We start from the raw sequence: 18817 nt of genomic DNA, 5'->3' as shown, positions 1-18817 counted from the left end.
AGCCATGACCTTATTGAATGGTGGAGCAGGCTCGAGAGGCCGAATGGCCTGCTCCTATCCTAATCCTTATGTTCTTGTGACTGGGTGGCGTCGCAGCTGGGCCCATTCTCTTCTCCGTTCAGCGAGGGGTTGGTGAATAGATTGTTGGTAGCGGGGTCCCTCTGTTTGTAAACCCATCCCTCGCCTCCCCTGGCCGGGACCAGAGTATGCCGGTGCACGTGGCTGAGTAACGGCCGGGCACGGTGGGTTGGATTCGTGAACCACAGTGGGTGAGCTTTCCTCCCGGGAATCTGAGACTGCACAGGTTGTGCGCTGGAAGTTGCTACACCTGTTGTGGGGGGGGAGGGGGCGGGGGTGGTAGGTTGTGAGCGAGCTGGCAAAACTCAACAGTCTACAGGTAGGAGAGTGGCACTGAGTTTGATTAATGGGCAGGTTTATCACGGAGAAGAGAAAAGAGCTTTACTTTAATCTGAAGTGTGATGATGCATTTGTGTCTGGCTGCTGAAACATGGGGAAGGGGGGAAAAGATCAATTCTGCACTGTACCTTCCTCCTCCAATACCCCCCCCCAAAAAAATAGGTGCCTAAAATGAGCCCCAAGGCAGTGGGCTATTCAACCATTGGGAGCTGCACAGCCGAGCCCTATTTCCCCCCCTCCTGATCACAGCCTTCAGCGAGGGGGAGGAGAGAGACTCCCAGTCGGACTGGGGGGGTGCAGAGGCTCAGCTGAGATCAGTAATCTCCCCGGAGAGCGAACATGGGATGGTCCCGTCTCTGCCGTTCAGTACTCCCATCACAGGCCACCGGGGGGCTCTGCAGGAGTGAGAGGTTAAAAGTGTCGCGGCACACAGATTCGATGTTTTCTGCTTCAGGGCGGTTGCTTATTTCATTTGGCAGGAATTTATAATGCTCAGTGCAGGGGTAGCAGCGAGTTGCTTAGTGTGTCAGCTTGACTCACTTGATGGTGCTCGATCTACTGCGGAAGTGCTGCACTGCCCCCGAGGTGCCACGTCATTCAGTTGAGACGTTAAACCGAGTCCTGTCTCCCTGTCCTGTTGATTTGGGGTGGAAGTGGGTGTGAGAGATCCCACGGCATTGGTGGACGAGCAGGGCGTTCTCCCGGTGTCCTGGGGCCAAAAGCCGATTATTGGGCCGTGAATTGTTGGGATGACGTTCTGACACCTGTGTGTGTTATAATCTGTGTCTGAGAGATCTATGGGCCTTCCTGCAGGTGCATGTTATAACTAGGATATTGAAGTGCTGGCAACGGTGCAAAACAACATTTACACAGCTGAGGGGTTATAACCATCAGGAAAGATTGAACAAGATGGGGCTCTTTGTCTCCAGAAAAGAGAAAAAAAGAAAAGACTTGGATTTATATAGCACCTTTCACGAACACTGGGCGTTTCAGCGCTTTACAGCCAATGAAGTACTTTTGAAATGTAGTCACTTGTAATGTAGGAAACGGGGAGCCAATTTACGCACAGCAAGCTCCCACACAGCAATGTGATAATAACCAGATCGTCTAAGTTTTTTTGTTATGTTGAATGAAGAATAAATAATGGCCCCAGGACGCAGGGGAAAACTCCCCTGCTCCACTTTGATATCGTGCCATAGGATATTTTGCGTCCATCTGAAAGGACAGACAGGGCCTCGATTTAATGTCTCATGCAAATGCCCCTCCGACAGTGCGGCGCTCCCTCAGTACCGCCCCTCCGACAGTGCGGCGCTCTCTCAGTACCGCCCCTCCGACAGTGCGGTGCTCCCTCAGTACTGCACTGGGAGTGTCGGCCTAGATTTATGTGCTCAAGTCCCTGGACTGGAGAACACTGAGAGATCACCTGATAGTGGTCTTTAAAATTATGAAAGGGTTCGATCGGATAGATGTAGCAAAGACGTTTCCACTTGTGGGGGAGATCAGAATTGGGGTCATCAATATGTTAGTCACCAATAAATCCAATGGGGGAATTCAGGAGAAGCTTCTTTACCCAGAGAGTGGTGAGAGTGTGGAACTCGCTGCCACAGGGAGGGGTTGAGGAGAATAGTACCGATGCATTTAAAAGGAAGTTAGATAAAGACATGAGGGAGAAGGGAATCGAGGGTTATGCTGGTAGGGTGGGAGGAGGCTGGTGTGGAGCATAAACACCCACAAATAGCAGTTGAGTCGAAGGGCCTGTTTCTGTAAATGCTATGTCATTCTCTGACGCTAGTCTCGGGCTTGTCGTCTGTTCGAGGATGTGCAGCGCTTGCTGCCAGGGGACGCCGTCTGTCATGTCGAGGCCCCGGCAGTGTGTTCCTGCCTCGGCCAACACCCCATTCCGCATACCAGCCCCGAACATTCTGGCTCCGTAACCCTTTCAGTGCTGCAGGCTTTCAGTTCGAGAGCGGGCGGGTGCTCCACGTTAACTGTTTGTGCGTGGCTGCGGAGGGAGGGGCCTGATGGGGCTGGTGCTGTTGCTCCAGTGTGGGAGCTGCCAGATTGTTGGAACTCGAGCTTCTAATTTTCAGCCTTGGAATGAACTTTGAGGAATTTCTGCCTTGGGTAACATGCATTCCTGTTCCCAGCCCCACTGTCCCTGTGGTAAAGCTGGCGCCGGGGTGGTAGGCTACATGCACAGTGGCGTCCAGCTGACCCGATGCCCATTACCTACTTGCATGCTGAAAATGTTTCCCGCCCCGCTGACACCTTGCCTGCAGAGCCCTGCCAGCAAATTTACTGCGACCCAATCGGAAAGGGCAGTGGGATGTGTTAGTGGCCTTAATCGTATGGTCAGTCTTGTCATGGGAGGGAGGTCCTGTCTGTTTAGCAGAGGCTCTGCTATTGACAGGGTCCCAGACTGCGCACCCCCATAATGGCTCAGTTGAAGTGAAAGAGGCCAGGCTTACTCGAATTTTAAATTAGTTAGGGAGGAGGGGGGTGGGCTTCAGCCTGGGGTCCACTGTCCAGTGGTGCCTGCTCGGGAGTGCGAGGTTGTGGAAGCGTCCACTGTGTGGGCTCACGTGGGTGGGGCACTGACTGGTGCGTGTGGAAGGCCACTGCAGCCAGAGTGGATCGTTGAACGGCCTGCGCGGGCATTGTGAATGCGGGCTGCTGCTGTGAGCCCAGCTTTCCTGCTGGCCCGACTCCCAGTGTGACTCTTTCTGCAGCTGCTGCAGAACTGGCTCCATCCAGTTTGTGGCTCCAGACTCGCCCAGCCCATAAATCTGCACATTCCCAGAGTTTCGCAATGGCTGGAGTCACAGAGCCTCAAACATCGCTGCTATTTATTTGCCAGCTCTCTCTCTCTCTTTCTCCCCTCCCCCCCCCCCCCCCCCTCTCCTCTCCCCCAACCCCACCGTACTTCCCCACTCTTTCTTCTCATTTGCTCCACTTTCTCCTGACACCCCTCCACCCCCGCTTTCTCTCTGTCTCTCCTCTTTTCCCCCGCCCCACACTCTTTCCTTCCCTCCACTTTGTCTCTCTGGCACTCTCCTTCCCTTGTGATTTATGTGTCACGGCACCATGCCCATGGGCCATTGCCAGAGCTGTCTGGAGCTGGTTAAATCTCTGAAGGAAAGCTGGATTCCTACTTTAAAAGGGACAGCTTCCTCCAAACTCGCGGCTGTTGATTTCGAGCTGCGTGCTGATGCTCGGATATTTTGGTCCCCTTTGTATTTTAACAAAACCTTGTCTTTAGGGAGGGAGGATAATTTACAGCCGGGACACCTTTTCGTTCCTTTTTCTCCTCCCGAAGGTGTAACGTCTGGTCACTGGGCAATCTCCTGTGTTCCCTGAAAGCCTTGTCCCCTTCCAAACTCCATGGGCAGACCAGCCATTCCTGCCAACAAACGTGCGCTGTGGTATCTGGGAGAGACCATAAGTGTGTGTCTCTATGCACCTCAGTGCCCTGGGGCTGAGTGTGTGTGTGTCACACCGCCTGGGTGCCAAATGAGCGCCACAGACCAGGAGGTTCCAGGTTTGGCCTCGTTCTGGCTGCCTTGGACAATCTTGGCCGCTCCACTGCATCCACATCCGAAGGTTGATCTTCAGGTGGTGGTTGCCTGGCTTGGAGGTGTCGCTGAAAGATTTGATTTGTGCACTGCCCCCAGCTCAGGGCACTTTGTCCAGTTGTAGAAGCCTTTCTGCTGCCCCGATTATGATCAGTTGACAGCACGGGCCAGTGGCTGACGGGCTCCTCCTGCTTCATGTCTCTTCACGTGGTGCCTTCGCAGTTGAAGAGCTTGGCCAAGAGTTTCTAATTCGGGCGCCTATTTGCATTAAAAAATACCCCCTTGCTGTATTTGAGAGTGGTAGAGTGGTGCAGTTTGATTAATGCGGCTGAAAATGGGTTTATCATAAAAAAATAAGTGTCTCATCTACCACCCATGAGTACCCCGATTTTCAATTATTGGAAATGGCTTTAGTAAACTAACTATACAGAGCCACTTGCTAGTTGTATTGGGGTGCCAACAATGTTCACTTTAAGCTGCACGTGCTGGGATGTTTGAAAGGCCCATGCAGCCTGTCAAAGGGGCCGCCCCTTGCGGGCCAAAAAACAATAGCGGGAACGTTGCTCGTTGCTGTACAGTAGTCAGTTTCTTAGCAAATGTAATCACTGAAAGTTAACCTGCAGGGAAAGCAAATGGTATGTTGGCCTTTATTACAAGAGGAGTTGAGTATAAGAGTAAAGACGTCTTACTGCAATTATACAGGGCCCTGGTGAGACCACACCTGGAGTATTGTGCACAGTTTGGGTCTCCTGACCTAAGGAAGGATATACTTGCCATTGAGGGAGTGCAGCGAAGGTTCACCAGACTGATTCCTGGGATGGGGGGATTGTCCTATGAGGAGAGATTGAGAAGACTGGGCCAATATTCTCTAGAGTTTAGAAGAATGAGAGGTGATCTCATTGAAACACACACAATTCTTTACAGGGCTTGACAGGGTAGATACAGGGAGGATGTTTCCCCTGGGCTGGGGAGTCTAGAACATGGGGTCACACAGTCTCAGAATAAGGGGGCGGCCATTTAGGACGGAGATGAGGAGAAAGTTTTTCACTCAGAGGGTGGTGAATCTTTGGAATTCTCTGCCCCAGAGGGCTGTGGAGGCTCAGTCAATGAGTATATTCAAGACCGATCGATAGATTTTTGGATATTAAGGGAATCGAGGGATATGGGGTTCGGGCAGGAAAGTGGAGTTGAGGTCTAAAGATCAGCCATGATCTTGAATGGCGGAGCAGGCTCGAGGGGCCGAATGGCGGCCTCCTGTTCCTGTTTAAAAAAATTTATAATGTGTCCTTGCACCTGGGGGGAAAAAGGTTTAATCTTTATAGAGTCTCCTCGAACGCCAGCAAACGGGCACAATAAGCGAAAACTCGCCGCGGTGATTCATTCCAGCTATTAGCGCGATGTCTTTTTAAACCAGCGCGAAGGATTGTGGACACTTGATTTTGGGCCTAACTTGCGCTGGACAGCATAGGTAACCCTAGTGTAAATTCCTGCCCCTTGTCTGCACAACCTCTCTGGGCCCGGCACATCCTGGAGCACTCAGCAACCGGTGAATTACTTTTCAAGTACAGTCGCTGTCACTGAGGGCAAGCTGTGCCGCAGGGGAGATGTGGCAGACAGGACCAGATAATGCCCAGTTCATCTGTTGTATTGATGGTGTTTGTCGAGAGGGCGATGATGGCCCTGGACACACACTGAGAGCTGCTTGGGGCCTCACTTGAGTTTCTGCTAATTGTGCAGCCCACCTTATCTCAAGGTCAGGAAACCCCAGCAGGAATCGCAGGGCTTTTTGTATGTATGTAATTTTCATAATCAGTTGTATTTTTTATCTGAATACATTATTGTGTATTTTTTATATATATAATTTTTGCCTTTTTCAGTGCGTTTATCATGGATGAGTTTAAACGTAAATACTCAAACGAGGACACTGTCTCCGTCGCATTGCCGTATTTCTGGGAGCATTTTGACAAAGAGGGCTGGTCCATCTGGTACGGGGAGTACAAGTATCCCACTGAGCTCACCCAAATCTTCATGAGCTGCAACCTGATCTCAGGTAAGAGACTCGCTGACTAAGCAGGACCCATCCCTGGGCAACTCTGCAGCAGAGTTCTGCTGTATCTCTGAATACACAGCAGGAGCTGAGCTTTTACACCCCAAAGCACTTCACGGCCAATGAATTACTTTGTAAGTATAGTCGCTGTTGTTGAGGCAAATTTAGGCGTTTACATTTAGGTGTCAGCAGTGGCTCAGTGAGTAGCACTCTTGCCTCTGAGTCAGTAGGCTGTGGGTTTGAGCCCCATATTCTAGGCTGACACTCGCAGCGGCAGTACTGAAGGAGCGCCGCACTGTCGGAGGGGCAGTACTGAGGGAGTGCCGCACTGTCGGAGGGGCAGTACTGAGGGAGTGCCGCACTGTCGGAGGGGCGGTACTGAGGGAGCGCCGCACTGAGGGAGGGGCGGTACTGAGGGAGCGCCGCACTGTCGGAGGGGCAGTACTGAGGGAGCGCCGCACTGTCGGGTTTTAAGAGAGTGTAGCTTGTAGGTGATGATGGACTGAGGGAGGGGAGAAGACAGAGGACCTGGGGACAGAATGAGTCAGAGTAGTTGATGGTGCGATGATGAGTCTCGATTTTCGGATGGCGAGAAGCGAGGAATAGTGAGTGGGATGGGCATCAGCCGTGGCTCAGTAGGCAGCACCTTCGCCTCTGAGTCAGAAGGTTGTGGGTTCGAGTCAGCAAAGAAATCTAGGCCGACACTCCAGTGATGTACTGAGGGAGCGCCGCACTGTCGGATTTGCCGTCTTTTGAATGAGACGTTAAACCGAGGTCCCGTCCGCCCCCTCGAGTGGATGTAAAAGATCCCACGGCCATTATTTCGAAGAAGAGCAGGGAAGTTCTCCCCGGTGTCCTGGCCAATACTTATCCCTCAATCAACATCAGTAAAACAAATTATGTGGTCGTCAAACGATTGTCTTTGCCCACTTTAATTCTGCCCTCCTGAGCATCCCTGATTATAATCGCTCCACCATCGGTGGCCGTGCCTTCTGTTGCCTGAGCCCCAAGCTCTGGAACTCCCTCCCTAAACCTCTCCACCTCTCTCTCCTCCTTCGACACGCACCTTAAAACCTCCCTCTTTGACCAAGCTTTTGATCACCTGCCCTAATTTCTACTTATGCGGCTCGGTGTCAAATGTTTATCTCATAATACTCCTGTGAAGCGCCTTGGGACGTTTCATTACGTTAAAGGCGCTATATAAATACAGGTTGTTATCACATTGCTGTTTGTGTGCAAATTGGCTGATGCATTTCCTACATTATTACAGTGAGCACGCTTCAAAAAATGTACTTCATTGGCTGTACAGGATTTTGGGACGTCCTGAGGGGGTAAAAGCAGCTGCAGAAATGCAAGTCTTTCTACTGCAGGGCTGCTGTCACTGGTTTCTGTGCTGCTGGGGCCAGGGTGGGTTGGTGCTGATTGAAGTCCATGACCTCCTTTGTGAGCGTGATGCTCTCCGTGGCGGACTGTCAACGCCACACTTGTGCAACCAGGCAGCAGTCGGGAGTCTGAACCGGGGGCAGGGTAGGTGCAGCTTTGGTCAACTGCCAGGGCTGTGCTGTCGCCGTCTCTCGGTCGTGCGGTGGCCATTGTTGCCCCGGGCTGTGCTGGATTTCCTCTTTGGCCTTGACGTTTAACTTTGACCTTCCTCCCATTGCCAGGTATGTACCAGCGTCTGGACAAGCTCCGCAAGAACGCCTTCGCCAGTGTGATCCTGTTCGGGGGAAACAATGCCAGCAGCATCTCCGGGGTCTGGGTGTTCCGCGGCCAAGAGCTGGTCTTCCCGGTACGGCGAGTCTGCGACATGCCCGTGTCTTCTCTCAGCCGTTGGCGAAGTGGCTCATGGGCGGTCCATGCAGGCCCAATGCCCTCCGGGGCGAGGGGTAGACTTGCCAGGATGGGGGTGGGTAGCTGGGTGGCAATAGATCGTCCGGGCTGGGGGTTCTTTTGGATTCGGGTTGAGGGCAAAAATCTTAGCGATCTCAGCCTTGAATATATTCAACGACTGAGCCTCCAAAGCCCCCTCTCTCCAGACCCCATTCCCCTCTCTCTGACAGCATTTCCTTCTTCCTAATCACCCATTCCCCCCAATGGGCTGTAATCTGCATCGAGCATGCACCCTGGTAGGAGTCAAGAAGCTCGGTAACTGTGGTTTCAGCCATAATTGACCACAATCCAGGAGGTGCACTGTTTCCTGTCCGAGCAGAGATTCCCCCGGGCTCCCGAGTCAGTGTCCTGCCTGGCCTGGAACACGGGGCCCCCTGCTCTAGACCTAACCCCTAACCCTAAAAACAGAGGCTCTCGGTGCTACTACTCCTGGCCTGTGGGGGGTGGGGGTGGGGGCAGGGGCAGGGTTCCCGCTGTCGATTCCTGTCCAGTTCTTGCTGGAAAGTGGTCCCTGGCAGAGTCTAATAGCTTCACAGTTGGGCTAGCCGGTTGGCAGCTTCAGAGGAGGTAGTGTGATAAAAGGGGGCAGAAGCTGGCTCTGGTGCTTACGCTGTTCGTTTTCCCGTTCAGATGTCTGCGGACTGGCAAGTGGACTACGAATCGTACAACTGGCGCAAGATGAATCCCGACGACGAGGAGTGCAAGACGATGGTGAAAGAATACTTCTGCTGGAATGGCGAGTTCAAGCACGTGGGCAAAGACTTCAGCCAGGGCAAGATCTTCAAGTGAGCGAGAGACTCTGCCAGTTCAGTGCCGCTGGGCCCTTCAGACCGCTGCCTCGCCCAGTGCTTGTGGCAATGACATCGGCCGTTATTTTTAAATCACAGATGCAGAATAAAAAGAAACTTACTTCAGCGTTGCCTTTTGTGCGTTTTGTTTCTCCTGTTGCCGGGTTGGCCGGCCGAGTGGGATCGAGCCTGTAATGAGCCCACGCTGGTGGGAGTGCTGCCTTGCCGGAGCTGCGATGTGACGTTAAACCGAGACCCCCCCCTCCCTGCTTGGGGGGTGTTGAAAGGTCCTGAGGAGCAAGAGTTTTCCCCAGACCCACCCTGCCCCTCCCCAGTCACTATTCCTCTCTGAACCAACACCACCAACAAAAAAAACATTGCTCATTCATCTCCTTACTGGCCCAGAGTGGCTCTGCGATTACCTACATACGCACTGCAAGGGGTTTCACAGTGTGGCTTTGATATGAAGTGTTTTAGATGGAAATATTCCTGTCACTCGGCTATTCTGTGGCTGTGGAGTCGCTCCCCTGCCACTTATCTCCTTGTTTTTCTTCCCCTTTGTAACTGTATTGGCATCGATACCGGGCGGATAGTGCCTGATGGTGCCAGCCTTCCAATTCTCAGTGCCGTGCAGTTTGCCAATAAATAAAACGGGCCTGCAATTTATATAGTGCCTTTCATGACCTTGAAGGCACAAAGTGCTTTACAACCAAGGAATTACTTTCGAAGTGCACTCGCTGTTCCCTCAAGTGCTCCCTCAGTGTCGCCCCTCCGACAGTGCGGCGCTCCCTCAGTGTCGCCCCTCCGACAGTGCGGCGCTCCCTCAGTGTCGCCCCTCCGACAGTGCGGCGCTCCCTCAGTGTCGCCCCTCCGACAGTGCGGCGCTCCCTCAGTGTCGCCCCTCCGACAGTGCGGCGCTCCCTCAGTGTCGCCCCTCCGACAGTGCGGCGCTCCCTCAGTGTCGCCCCTCCGACAGTGCGGCGCTCCCTCTGTGCCGCCCCTCCGACAGTGTGGCGCTCCCTCTGTACTGCCTGCTATTACATCTTTAATAATTGATCCCAACATTTTCCCCAGTATTGATGTCAGGCTAACCGGTCTATAATTCCTTGTTTTCTCTCCCTTTTTTTAAAAAGTGGTGTTACATTAGATACTCTCCAATCCATATGAACTGATCCAGAGTCTATAGAATGTTGGAAAATGACCACCAATGCATCCACTATTTCTAGGGCCACTTCCTTAATACTCTGGGATGCAGACAATGAGGCCCTGGGGATTTATCGGCCTTCAATCCCATCAATTTCCCTAACACAATTTCCTGACTAATGACCCTCTGTCCCTTAGTATTTCCGGAAGGTTATTTGTGTCTTCCTTAGTGAAGACAGATCCAAAGTATTTGTTTAACTGGTCTGCCATTTCTTTGTTCCTCATTATAAATTCACCTGAATCTGACTGCAAGGGACCTACATTTGTCTTCACTAAACTTTTTCTCTTCACATATCTATAGAAGCTTTTGCAATCAGTTTTTATGTTCCCTGCAAACTTACTCTCATACTCTATTTCCCCCCTCCTAATTAAAACCTTAGTCCTCCTCTGCTGAATTCTAAATTTCTCCCAGTTCTCAGGTTTGCTGCTTTTTTTGGCCAATTTATATACCTCTTCCTTGGATTTAACACTATCCCTAATTTCCCTTGTTAGCCACGGTTGAGCCACCTTCCCTGTTTTATTTTTACGCCAGACAAGGATGTACAATTGTTGAAGTTCATCCATGTGATCTTTAAATGTCTTCCATTGCCTATCCACCGTCAACCCTTTTAGTATCATTGGCCAGTCTGTCCTAGCCAATTCATGTCTCATAACATCGAAGTTACCTTTCTTTAAGTTCAGCACCCTAGTCTCTGTGTCGCTCTCCATCTTAATGAAGAATTCTACCATATTATAGTCACACTTCCCCAAGGAGCCTCGCACAACAAGATTGCTAATTAATCCTCTCTCATTACACATCACCCAGTCTAGGATGGCCAGCTCTCTAGTTGGTTGTTCCACATATTGGTCTAGAAAACCATCCCTTATACACTCCAGGAAATCCTCCACCGTATTGCTACCAGTTTGGTTAGCCCAATCTATATGTAGATTAAAGTCACCCATGATTACTGCTGTACCTTTATTGCACGCATCCCTAATTTCTTCTTTGATGCCATTCCCAACCTCACTACTACTGTTTGGTGGTCTGTACACAACTCCCACTAACGTTTTCTGCCCTTTGGTGTTTCACAACTCCACCCATACAGATTCCACATCATCCAAGCTAATGTCCTTCCTTGCTATTGCGTTAATCTCTTTAACCAGCAACGCTACCCCACCTCCTTTTCCTTTCTGTCAATGTTGGAAAATGTGAGGTCATCCACCTTGGGGAAAAAAAACAGTAAAAGGGAATATTTGAATGGGGAGAAATTGCAACATGTTGCGGTGCAGAGGGACCTGGGGTCCTTGTGCATGAAACTCTTTGAGTCTACCTACAAAACATAAAACATTAAATCGTGCCACCCGACCTGGGTGACACACCAGACATTTACAAGGCCCTTTTTCAAAAATTCTACGATTTGAAACAACTGCCTCCCCCGTCGGGGAATTGAACCGCGGTCTCCCGCGTGACAGGCGGGGATACTCACCACTATACTAACGAGGAACTGACATAATGTTTCTGCCCGGTTTTGAACCGGGGACCTTTCGCGTGTTACGCGAACGTGATAACCACTACACTACGGCAACGAATCCAAAAAGTTAGTTTGCAGGTGCAGCAGGTAATCAGGAAGGCGAATGGAATGTTGGCCTTCATTGCGAGAGGGATGGAGTACAAAAGCAGGGAGGTCCTGCTGCAACTGTACAGGGTATTGGTGAGGCTGCACCTGGAGTACTGCGTGCAGTTTTGGTCACCTTACTTAAGGAAGGATATACTAGCTTTGGAGGGGGTACAGAGACGATTCACTAGGCTGATTCCGAAGATGAGGGGGTTACCTTATGATAGATTGAACAGACTGGGTCTTGTTGGAGTTCAGAAGGATGAGGGGTGATCTTATAGAAACATTTAAAATAATGAAAGGGATAGACAGGATAGAGGCAGAGACGTTGTTTCCACTGGGCGGGGAGACTAGAACTAGGGGCCACAGCCTCAAAATACAGGGGGAGCCAATTTAAAACCGAGTTGAGAAGGAATTTCTTCTGCCAGAGGGTTGTGAATCTGTGCAATTCTCTGCCCAAGGAAGCAGTTGAGGCTAGCTCATTGAATGTATTCAAATCACAGATCGATTTTTAACCAATAAGGGAATTAAGGGTTATGGGGAGCGGGCGGGTAAGTGGAGCTGAGTCCACGGCCAGATCAGCCATGATCTTGTTGAATGGCGGAGCAGGCTCGAGGGGCTAGATGGCCTACTCCTGTTCCCAATTCTTATGTTCTTAGCCTTCCTGAATATTGAATACCCCTGCTGGATGTTGCGCTCCCAGCCTTGGTCACGCTGGAGCCATGTCTCCGTAATTCGATTTTACTTGCAGGTGTGAAATGAACAAGCTTAACGTAACTCCATGCAAGGAGCCAGCAGATAGCATGTGATCAGAGGGAATTCAGCCTACAGGGCTTCAGCTGTTTTATTCTCGTTTCTTGATCAGTGTCGCAGGACAGCAGAAGTCAGTGTTGTGCAGTTACTGCATGATGTGGCAGAGGGGAATGTAAGAATGTGGGGCAGGAGTTCATTACAATGAATGGCCTAAACAGTAAGATAGTTTGAGGGAAAGGAGTATGAAGACCTACCTTATGGTGGATGGTGATAAGGAGAAGGAATAAAGGCAGATGAGGTGGGGTGCTGGGGTTTAATTGGATCAGGCCCGCAGTGTTTCTGTATATTATCGGCAGTCCCCCGGAATCGAGGAAGACTTGCTTCCACTCTAAAAATGAGTCCTTGGGTGGCTGAACAGTCCAATACGAGAACCACAGTCCCTGTCACAAGTTGTTGAAGGAAGGGGTGGGTGGGACTGGTTTGCCGCACGATCTTTCCGCTGCCTGCGCTTTATTTCTGCACGCTCTCGACTCGAGGTGCTCGGCGCCCTCCTGGATGCACTTCCTCCACTTAGGGTGGTCTTTTGCCAGGGACTCCCAGAAGTCAGTGGGGATGTTGCACTTTATCAGGGAGGCTTTGAGGGTGTCCTTGTAACGTTTCCTCTGCCCGCTTTTGGCTTGTTTGCCGTGTAGGGGTTCCGAGTAGAGCGCCTGCTTTGGGAGTCTCGTGTCTGGCATGCGGACAATGTGGCTTGCCCAGCGGAACTGGTCGAGTGTGGTCAGTGCTTCGATGCTGGGGATGTTGGTGTGGTCGCTAACGTTGGTGCGTCTGTCCTCCCAGGGGATTTGCAGGATCTTGCGGAGACATTGTTGGTGGTATTTCACCAGCGACTTGAGGTGTCTACTGTACATGGTCCATGTCTCTGAGCCATACAAGAGGGCAGGTATTACTACAGCCCTGTAGACCATGAGCTTGGTGTTTCTGTACAAAGCGTTAGTGAGAGTCAAGGAATCGGAAGCAGTAATTGAAGTGGAGCGATGTGATGTTGCCTTAATGGAAACTGCTTCAGCTGGGGTAAGACTGGGATTCTGCCTGTACATTGTACAGGAGCGAAGGAAGGGGATGTGATAGTGGGACTCTGAATCGGGAAATAATGAGGCTTCGATGTAGATCGGCGGTGTAGGAAAGGATTCGAGGAGATTTTTGGGAAATCGGAGAGGTTTGCAGCAAAGATTGTAATAATGGCCATCCTTAAATATTTTAGTCATCTGGGATCAGAGTTAAGTTTGTGGTGAAAATGGGGAGGGAATGGATTATTTCCCTAACAGAATGTTGCTTATCCGACAAGAAATGATGTGTTGCTCCATCTGCTGCTGGTTATCTAAGGACAAATGAATAGCCCGATAGACTTGTTTGTCTAATTTTTTTAGGAAACCAATTGAGCGCAGTGAATGTGCCAAATTTTGTTTAGGGCTTTGACACGGTGCCATGTAAGATATTTGTTACAAGTTATTAATTTAAAATCAGAGATGCATAGATTTTTGCTTGCCAAGGATATGGAGCGGGTAGATGGAGCTGAGATACAGATCAGCCATGGTCTCCTAATGACAGAACAGGCTCAAGAGGCTGAATGGCCTGCTCCTGTTCCTAAAAGTTAAAGAGTGCGGTACTAAAAGAGAATTTAGTGGCTGGATGAATGATTGGAGGACAGGAAGCGAAGAGTAAGTGGACTTTCTTTGCATTTGGAAAGCGAGGAAAAATCCAGGTATGGGGAGTGGGCAAGTTGGAAGATGTAGTTCAGTACAGAGAAATAGGAAGTAGTACCATTTGTGTGGTGGGACAGAGGTAAGTACCTGAAACTCTGAGAATCACGGGAGATATGTAGAGCTTTCATGGCGGAAGAGCAGGTAGAAAAGGCCTTCAAGGCAAAGCCTTGGGATTGTGGCTTTTATACAAGTCGTCCCTGGATATAAAACTAGTGATGTTACATTGGTACAGGCCTGTGGTTAGACCACACTTGGAGTACTGCATGCATTTCTGGGCATCCCATTGTCGGAAGGATATTGAAGCCACAGGCATAGGATTTACTAGAATGCCATGAATGAGGAATTGTAGTTAGCCGAGGCTTTTTCAGTGGAACAGGAAAGGTTAAGGATGTAAGTAAAGGAGGTATTGAGAATTATGATGGATTTTGATTAAGTGTCATCGGTGAAAGGATATTTTCACCTCTTTGGTGAATTGGTAATGAGCCTGGAAGGACAAAGAGAATTTCACACTGAGTAATTATAATATGGGCTGCTCCACCATAAGAACTCTCGAGTCCACAATTAGTGTAAGGTGTGCACAGGATTACTAAACCACAAATCGGTGCAGATGAGAGATTGATGCCAATTTTCCACCAATGCCGATTCAAAACAGAAGAATGAGGGGTGATCTTATTGAAACATACAAGATTCTGAGGGGGCTGGACAGGGTAGATGCAGAGAGGATGTTTCCCCTCATGGGGGAATCTAGAACTAGGGGGCATAGTCTCAGAATAAGGGGCCGCCCATTTAAGACGGAGATGAGGAGGAATTTCTTCTGAGGGTTGTAAATCTGTGGAATTCTCTGCCCCAGAGAGCTATGGAGGCTGGGTCATTTAATATATTCAAGGCTGAGATAGACAGATTCTTGAACTATAGGGGAGTCAAGGGTCATGGGGAGCGGGCGGGGAAGTGGAGTTGAGGCCAAGATCAGATCAGCCCATCATCATCATCATCATAGGCAGTCCCTCGGAATCGAGGAAGACTTGCTTCCACTCTTAAAATGAGTCCTTAGGTGGCTGAACAGTCCAATACGAGAACCACAGTCCCTGTCACAGGTGGGACAGATAGTCGTTGAGGGAAAGGGTGGGTGGGACTGGTTTGCCGCTCGCTCCTTCCGCTGCCTGTGCTTGGTCTCTGCATGCTCTCGGCGCCCTCCCGGATGCACTTCCTCCACTTAGGGCAGTCTTTGGCCAGGGACTCCCAGGTGTCAGTGGGGATGTTGCAGGAAGGCTTTGAGGGTGTCCCTGTAACATTTCCTCTGCCCACCTTTGACTCGATTGCCGTGAAGGAGTTCCGAGTAGAGCGCTTGCTTTGGGAGCCTCGTGTCTGGCATGCGGACAATGTGGCCTGCCCAGCTGAGCTGGTCGAGTGTGGTCAGTGCTTCGATGCTGGGGATGTTGGCCTGGCCGAGGACGCTGATGTTAGTGCGTCTGTCCTCCCAGGGGATTTGTAGCCATGATCTTATTGAATGGCGGAGAAGGCTCGAGGGGCCGTATGACCTACTCCTGCTCCTATTTCCTATGTTCTTATTAAAACATCTGTATGCCAGGTGATGTGTTACCAACTACTGAACATGTAGCTCCTGCTTAACACCTTGCTGTCTCGTGTGACTAGATGAAAATTCAGGGAAGACATTGATGGCTATTATTGGGACCAGCTGAGCAGTGTCCTGGCCAATAATCAAACCTCAATCAACAAAAAAGCATTATCTGGTCACTATCACATTGCTGTGTGTGGGAGCTTGCTGTGCGCAAATTGGCTGCTGCGTTTCCCATATTACAACAGTGACTACACTCCAAAAGAACTTGACTGACTGTAAAGTGCTTTGAGACGTCCGGTGGTTGTGAAGGTGAGCTCAGTGCACTGCTCCAGAATTGTTTACAGCACCCACCGATGAGCTCTGAAGAAAGGACTACCCAAAACACGAAACTCGCTTTTCCGTTCTCGGTTTAAAATGTACAATTTTCAATAACTTTTGTTTATATGGTGCCTTTAACCGAGACCAGCACCCCATGGCGCTTCGCAAAAAGGTGTAATGAGGAAAAGAATACGGATATAGAAACAGATAATGCTGGAAATGCTCAGCAGGTCAGGAGGTAGCGTCTGTGGAGAGAGAAACAGAGTTAACATTTCAAGTCGATGGCCTTTCGTCAGAACTGGAAAACGGGGGGGGAAGGGGGAACTTGTTTGGGAGGTGGGGGGAGAAGGTCTTAACCCACGAGGGTGAGCCCTGTCTGTCCCAAGTGAGCTCTGTTCTGTCTGGAGTCGGCAGTCAGAATGGCTCGAATTACACTTTGCAAGGTGACTGATTATTTAGCAGGGAGGATCTAATTACACATTCCACTGCTGGGCGTGTCTTGCCCTCCAAGGGGACCAATCAGCAATCAGGACTTGTCATCCACGGGGACCAATCAGGGCTTTCGGTGTTGCAAATTAACATGTCCGTGAAAAGGTAGGGGCAAATGTTACGATCTGAAATTGTTGAACTCGAGGTTGAGTGCAGAAGGCTGTAAAGTGCCTAATCGAAAGATGAGGTGCTGTTCCTCGAGCTTGCGTTGAGCATCGTTGGAACAGTGTCGGAGGCCGAGGACGGAGAGGTCAGAGTGGGAGTGGAGAGGGGAATTATAGGGACAGGCGACCGGAAGCTCGGGGTCACACTCGCGGACTGAACGGCCACCCAACCTGCGCTTAGTCTCTCCAATGTAGAGGAGACCGCATCATGAGCAGTTAATGCAGTATAGTAAATTGCAAGAAGTACAAGTAAATCGCTGTTTCATCTAGACATATGGAAGAATTTAGATGTTGGTCGAAGCCAAAAAGATATTGGGGCGATTGAAAGCTTGGCCAGAGGTTGGTTTTAAGGAGCAGACGGAAGCGAAGGGCTTTAGGGAGGGAATTAGAGTATCGGGTCTAGATGGCTGGAGGCATGGCCACCAATGGTGGGGGTGCACCACGAGAGGCCAGAATCAGGGTAACAGTGAGTCTGGGGTGGGTTGGAGGAGGTTGCAGAGATTAGGAGGGAGGCAAAGCCATGAAAGTATTTAAGCACAAGGATGAAAATTTTAAATTTGAGGCGTTGCTGGCCCAGGAGTCAATGTAGGTTGGCGAGCACAGGGGGTGATGGGTGAGTGGGACTCGGTGCGAGTTAGGACACGGGTCAGCGAGCACAGGGGGTGATGGGTGAGCGGGACTTGGTGCGAGTTAGGACACGGGGTCAGCGAGTACAGGGGATGATGGGTGAACGGGACTCGGTGCGAGTTAGGACACGGGGCAGTGAGCACAGGGGGTGATGGGTGAGTGGGACTCGGTGCGAGTTAGGACACGGGGCAGCGAGCACAGGGGGTGATGGGTGAGCGGGACTTGGTGCGAGTTAGGACAGGGAGTCAGCGAGTACAGGGGATGATGGGTGAACGGGACTCGGTGCGAGTTAGGACACGGGGCAGTGAGCACAGGGGGTGATGGGTGAGTGGGACTCGGTGCGAGTTAGGACACGCGGCAGTGAGCACAGGGGGTGATGGGTGAGTGGAACTCGGGCCGAGTTAGGACACGGGTCAGCGAGCACAGGGGGTGATGGGTGAACGGGACTCGGTGCGAGTTAGGACATAGGGCAGCGAGCACAGGGGGTGATGAGTGAGCGGGACTCGGTGCGAGTTAGGACACGGGGCAGTGAGCACAGGGGGTGATGGGTGAGCGGGACTCGGTGTGAGTTAGGATACGGGGCAGTGAGCACAGGGGGCTGATGGGTGAGTGGGACTCGGGGCGAGTTAGGACACGGGTCAGCGAGCACAGGGGGTGATGGGTGAGCGGGACTCGGTGCGAGTTAGGACACGGGCAGTGAGCACTGGGGGTGATGGGTGAGCGGGACTCGGTGTGAGTTAGGACATGGGGGCAGTGAGCACAGGGGGTGATGGGTGAGCGGGACTCGGTATGCGATAGGATACAGGCAACAACAACCTGCATTTATATAGCACCTTTAACGTAGTAAACCGTCCCAAGGTCCTTCACAGGAGTGTTAGCAAACAAAATTTGGCACCGAGCCACATAAGGAGATATTAGGGACAGGTGACTAAAAGCTGGGTCAAAGAGGTCGGTTTTAAGGAGCGTCTTAAAGGAGGAGAGAGAGGCGGAGAGGTTCAGGGAGGGAGTTCCTGAGCTTAAGCTGCTGAAGACACGGCCACCGATGGTGTAGCGATTAAAATTGTGGGATACTCAAGAGACCAGAGATCTGGAAGGATTGTAGGGCTGGAGGAGGTTACAGAGATAGGGAGGAGGCGAGACCACCAATTTACAACAACTTACATTTATAAGGCGCCTTTAACCTGGATCAGCATCCCAAGACACTTCGCAGAAGGTGTAATGAGGAAAATAATATAGATGTTGTTCGGAGCCAAAAAGGGAGATATTAGGGGCGATTGAAAGCTCAGTCCGAGGTGGGTGATCCCTGTGCTGACAGGTAATGTGATTAAAACTAGAGATGCTAATAAATTAGTGCTTTGCACGCACAACAATTGACTAACAGCCTGAGCTCGTCTGGTCACTAACGTCCAAAGCAAGCGTTCTACTCGGAACTCTTACACGGCAAGCGAGCCCCAGGTGGGCAGAGGAAATGTTTCAAGGACACCCTCAAAGCCTCCCTGATAAAGTGCAACATCCCCCACCGACACCTGGGAGTCCCTGGCCAAAGACCAGCCCGCCCTAAGTGGAGGAAGTGCATCCGGGAGGGCGCTGAGCACCTCGAGTCTCATCG

The 18817-nt window shown here is 50.9% G+C and overlaps 1 protein-coding gene and 1 non-coding gene across 2 annotated transcripts in view; one reads left to right on the top strand and one right to left on the bottom strand.

Moving 5' to 3' along the window:
• Positions 1-8840, top strand: part of eef1g (eukaryotic translation elongation factor 1 gamma) — a 37311-nt gene extending 28471 nt beyond the window's left edge. Inside the window, exons 8-10 of the mRNA XM_070868235.1 lie at positions 5867-6039; positions 7701-7825; positions 8557-8840. Of these exons, the coding sequence (XP_070724336.1) occupies positions 5867-6039; positions 7701-7825; positions 8557-8715 (457 nt within the window). The 3' untranslated portion in view covers positions 8716-8840. The remainder of the gene's footprint in view (positions 1-5866; positions 6040-7700; positions 7826-8556) is intronic.
• A 2570-nt stretch (positions 8841-11410) lies between these two features.
• trnav-aac (transfer RNA valine (anticodon AAC)) lies at positions 11411-11480 on the bottom strand. The gene has a single exon. It is a non-coding gene; the product is annotated as a tRNA-Val (tRNA).
• Positions 11481-18817: the final 7337 nt, after the last annotated feature.

The sequence above is a fragment of the Pristiophorus japonicus genome, chromosome 27 (assembly GCF_044704955.1).
Source record: "Pristiophorus japonicus isolate sPriJap1 chromosome 27, sPriJap1.hap1, whole genome shotgun sequence".
Taxonomy (NCBI): domain Eukaryota; kingdom Metazoa; phylum Chordata; class Chondrichthyes; family Pristiophoridae; genus Pristiophorus; species Pristiophorus japonicus.
The sequence above is the reverse complement of the archived record's forward strand: the minus strand, read 5'-3'. Positions and strand labels throughout refer to the sequence as shown.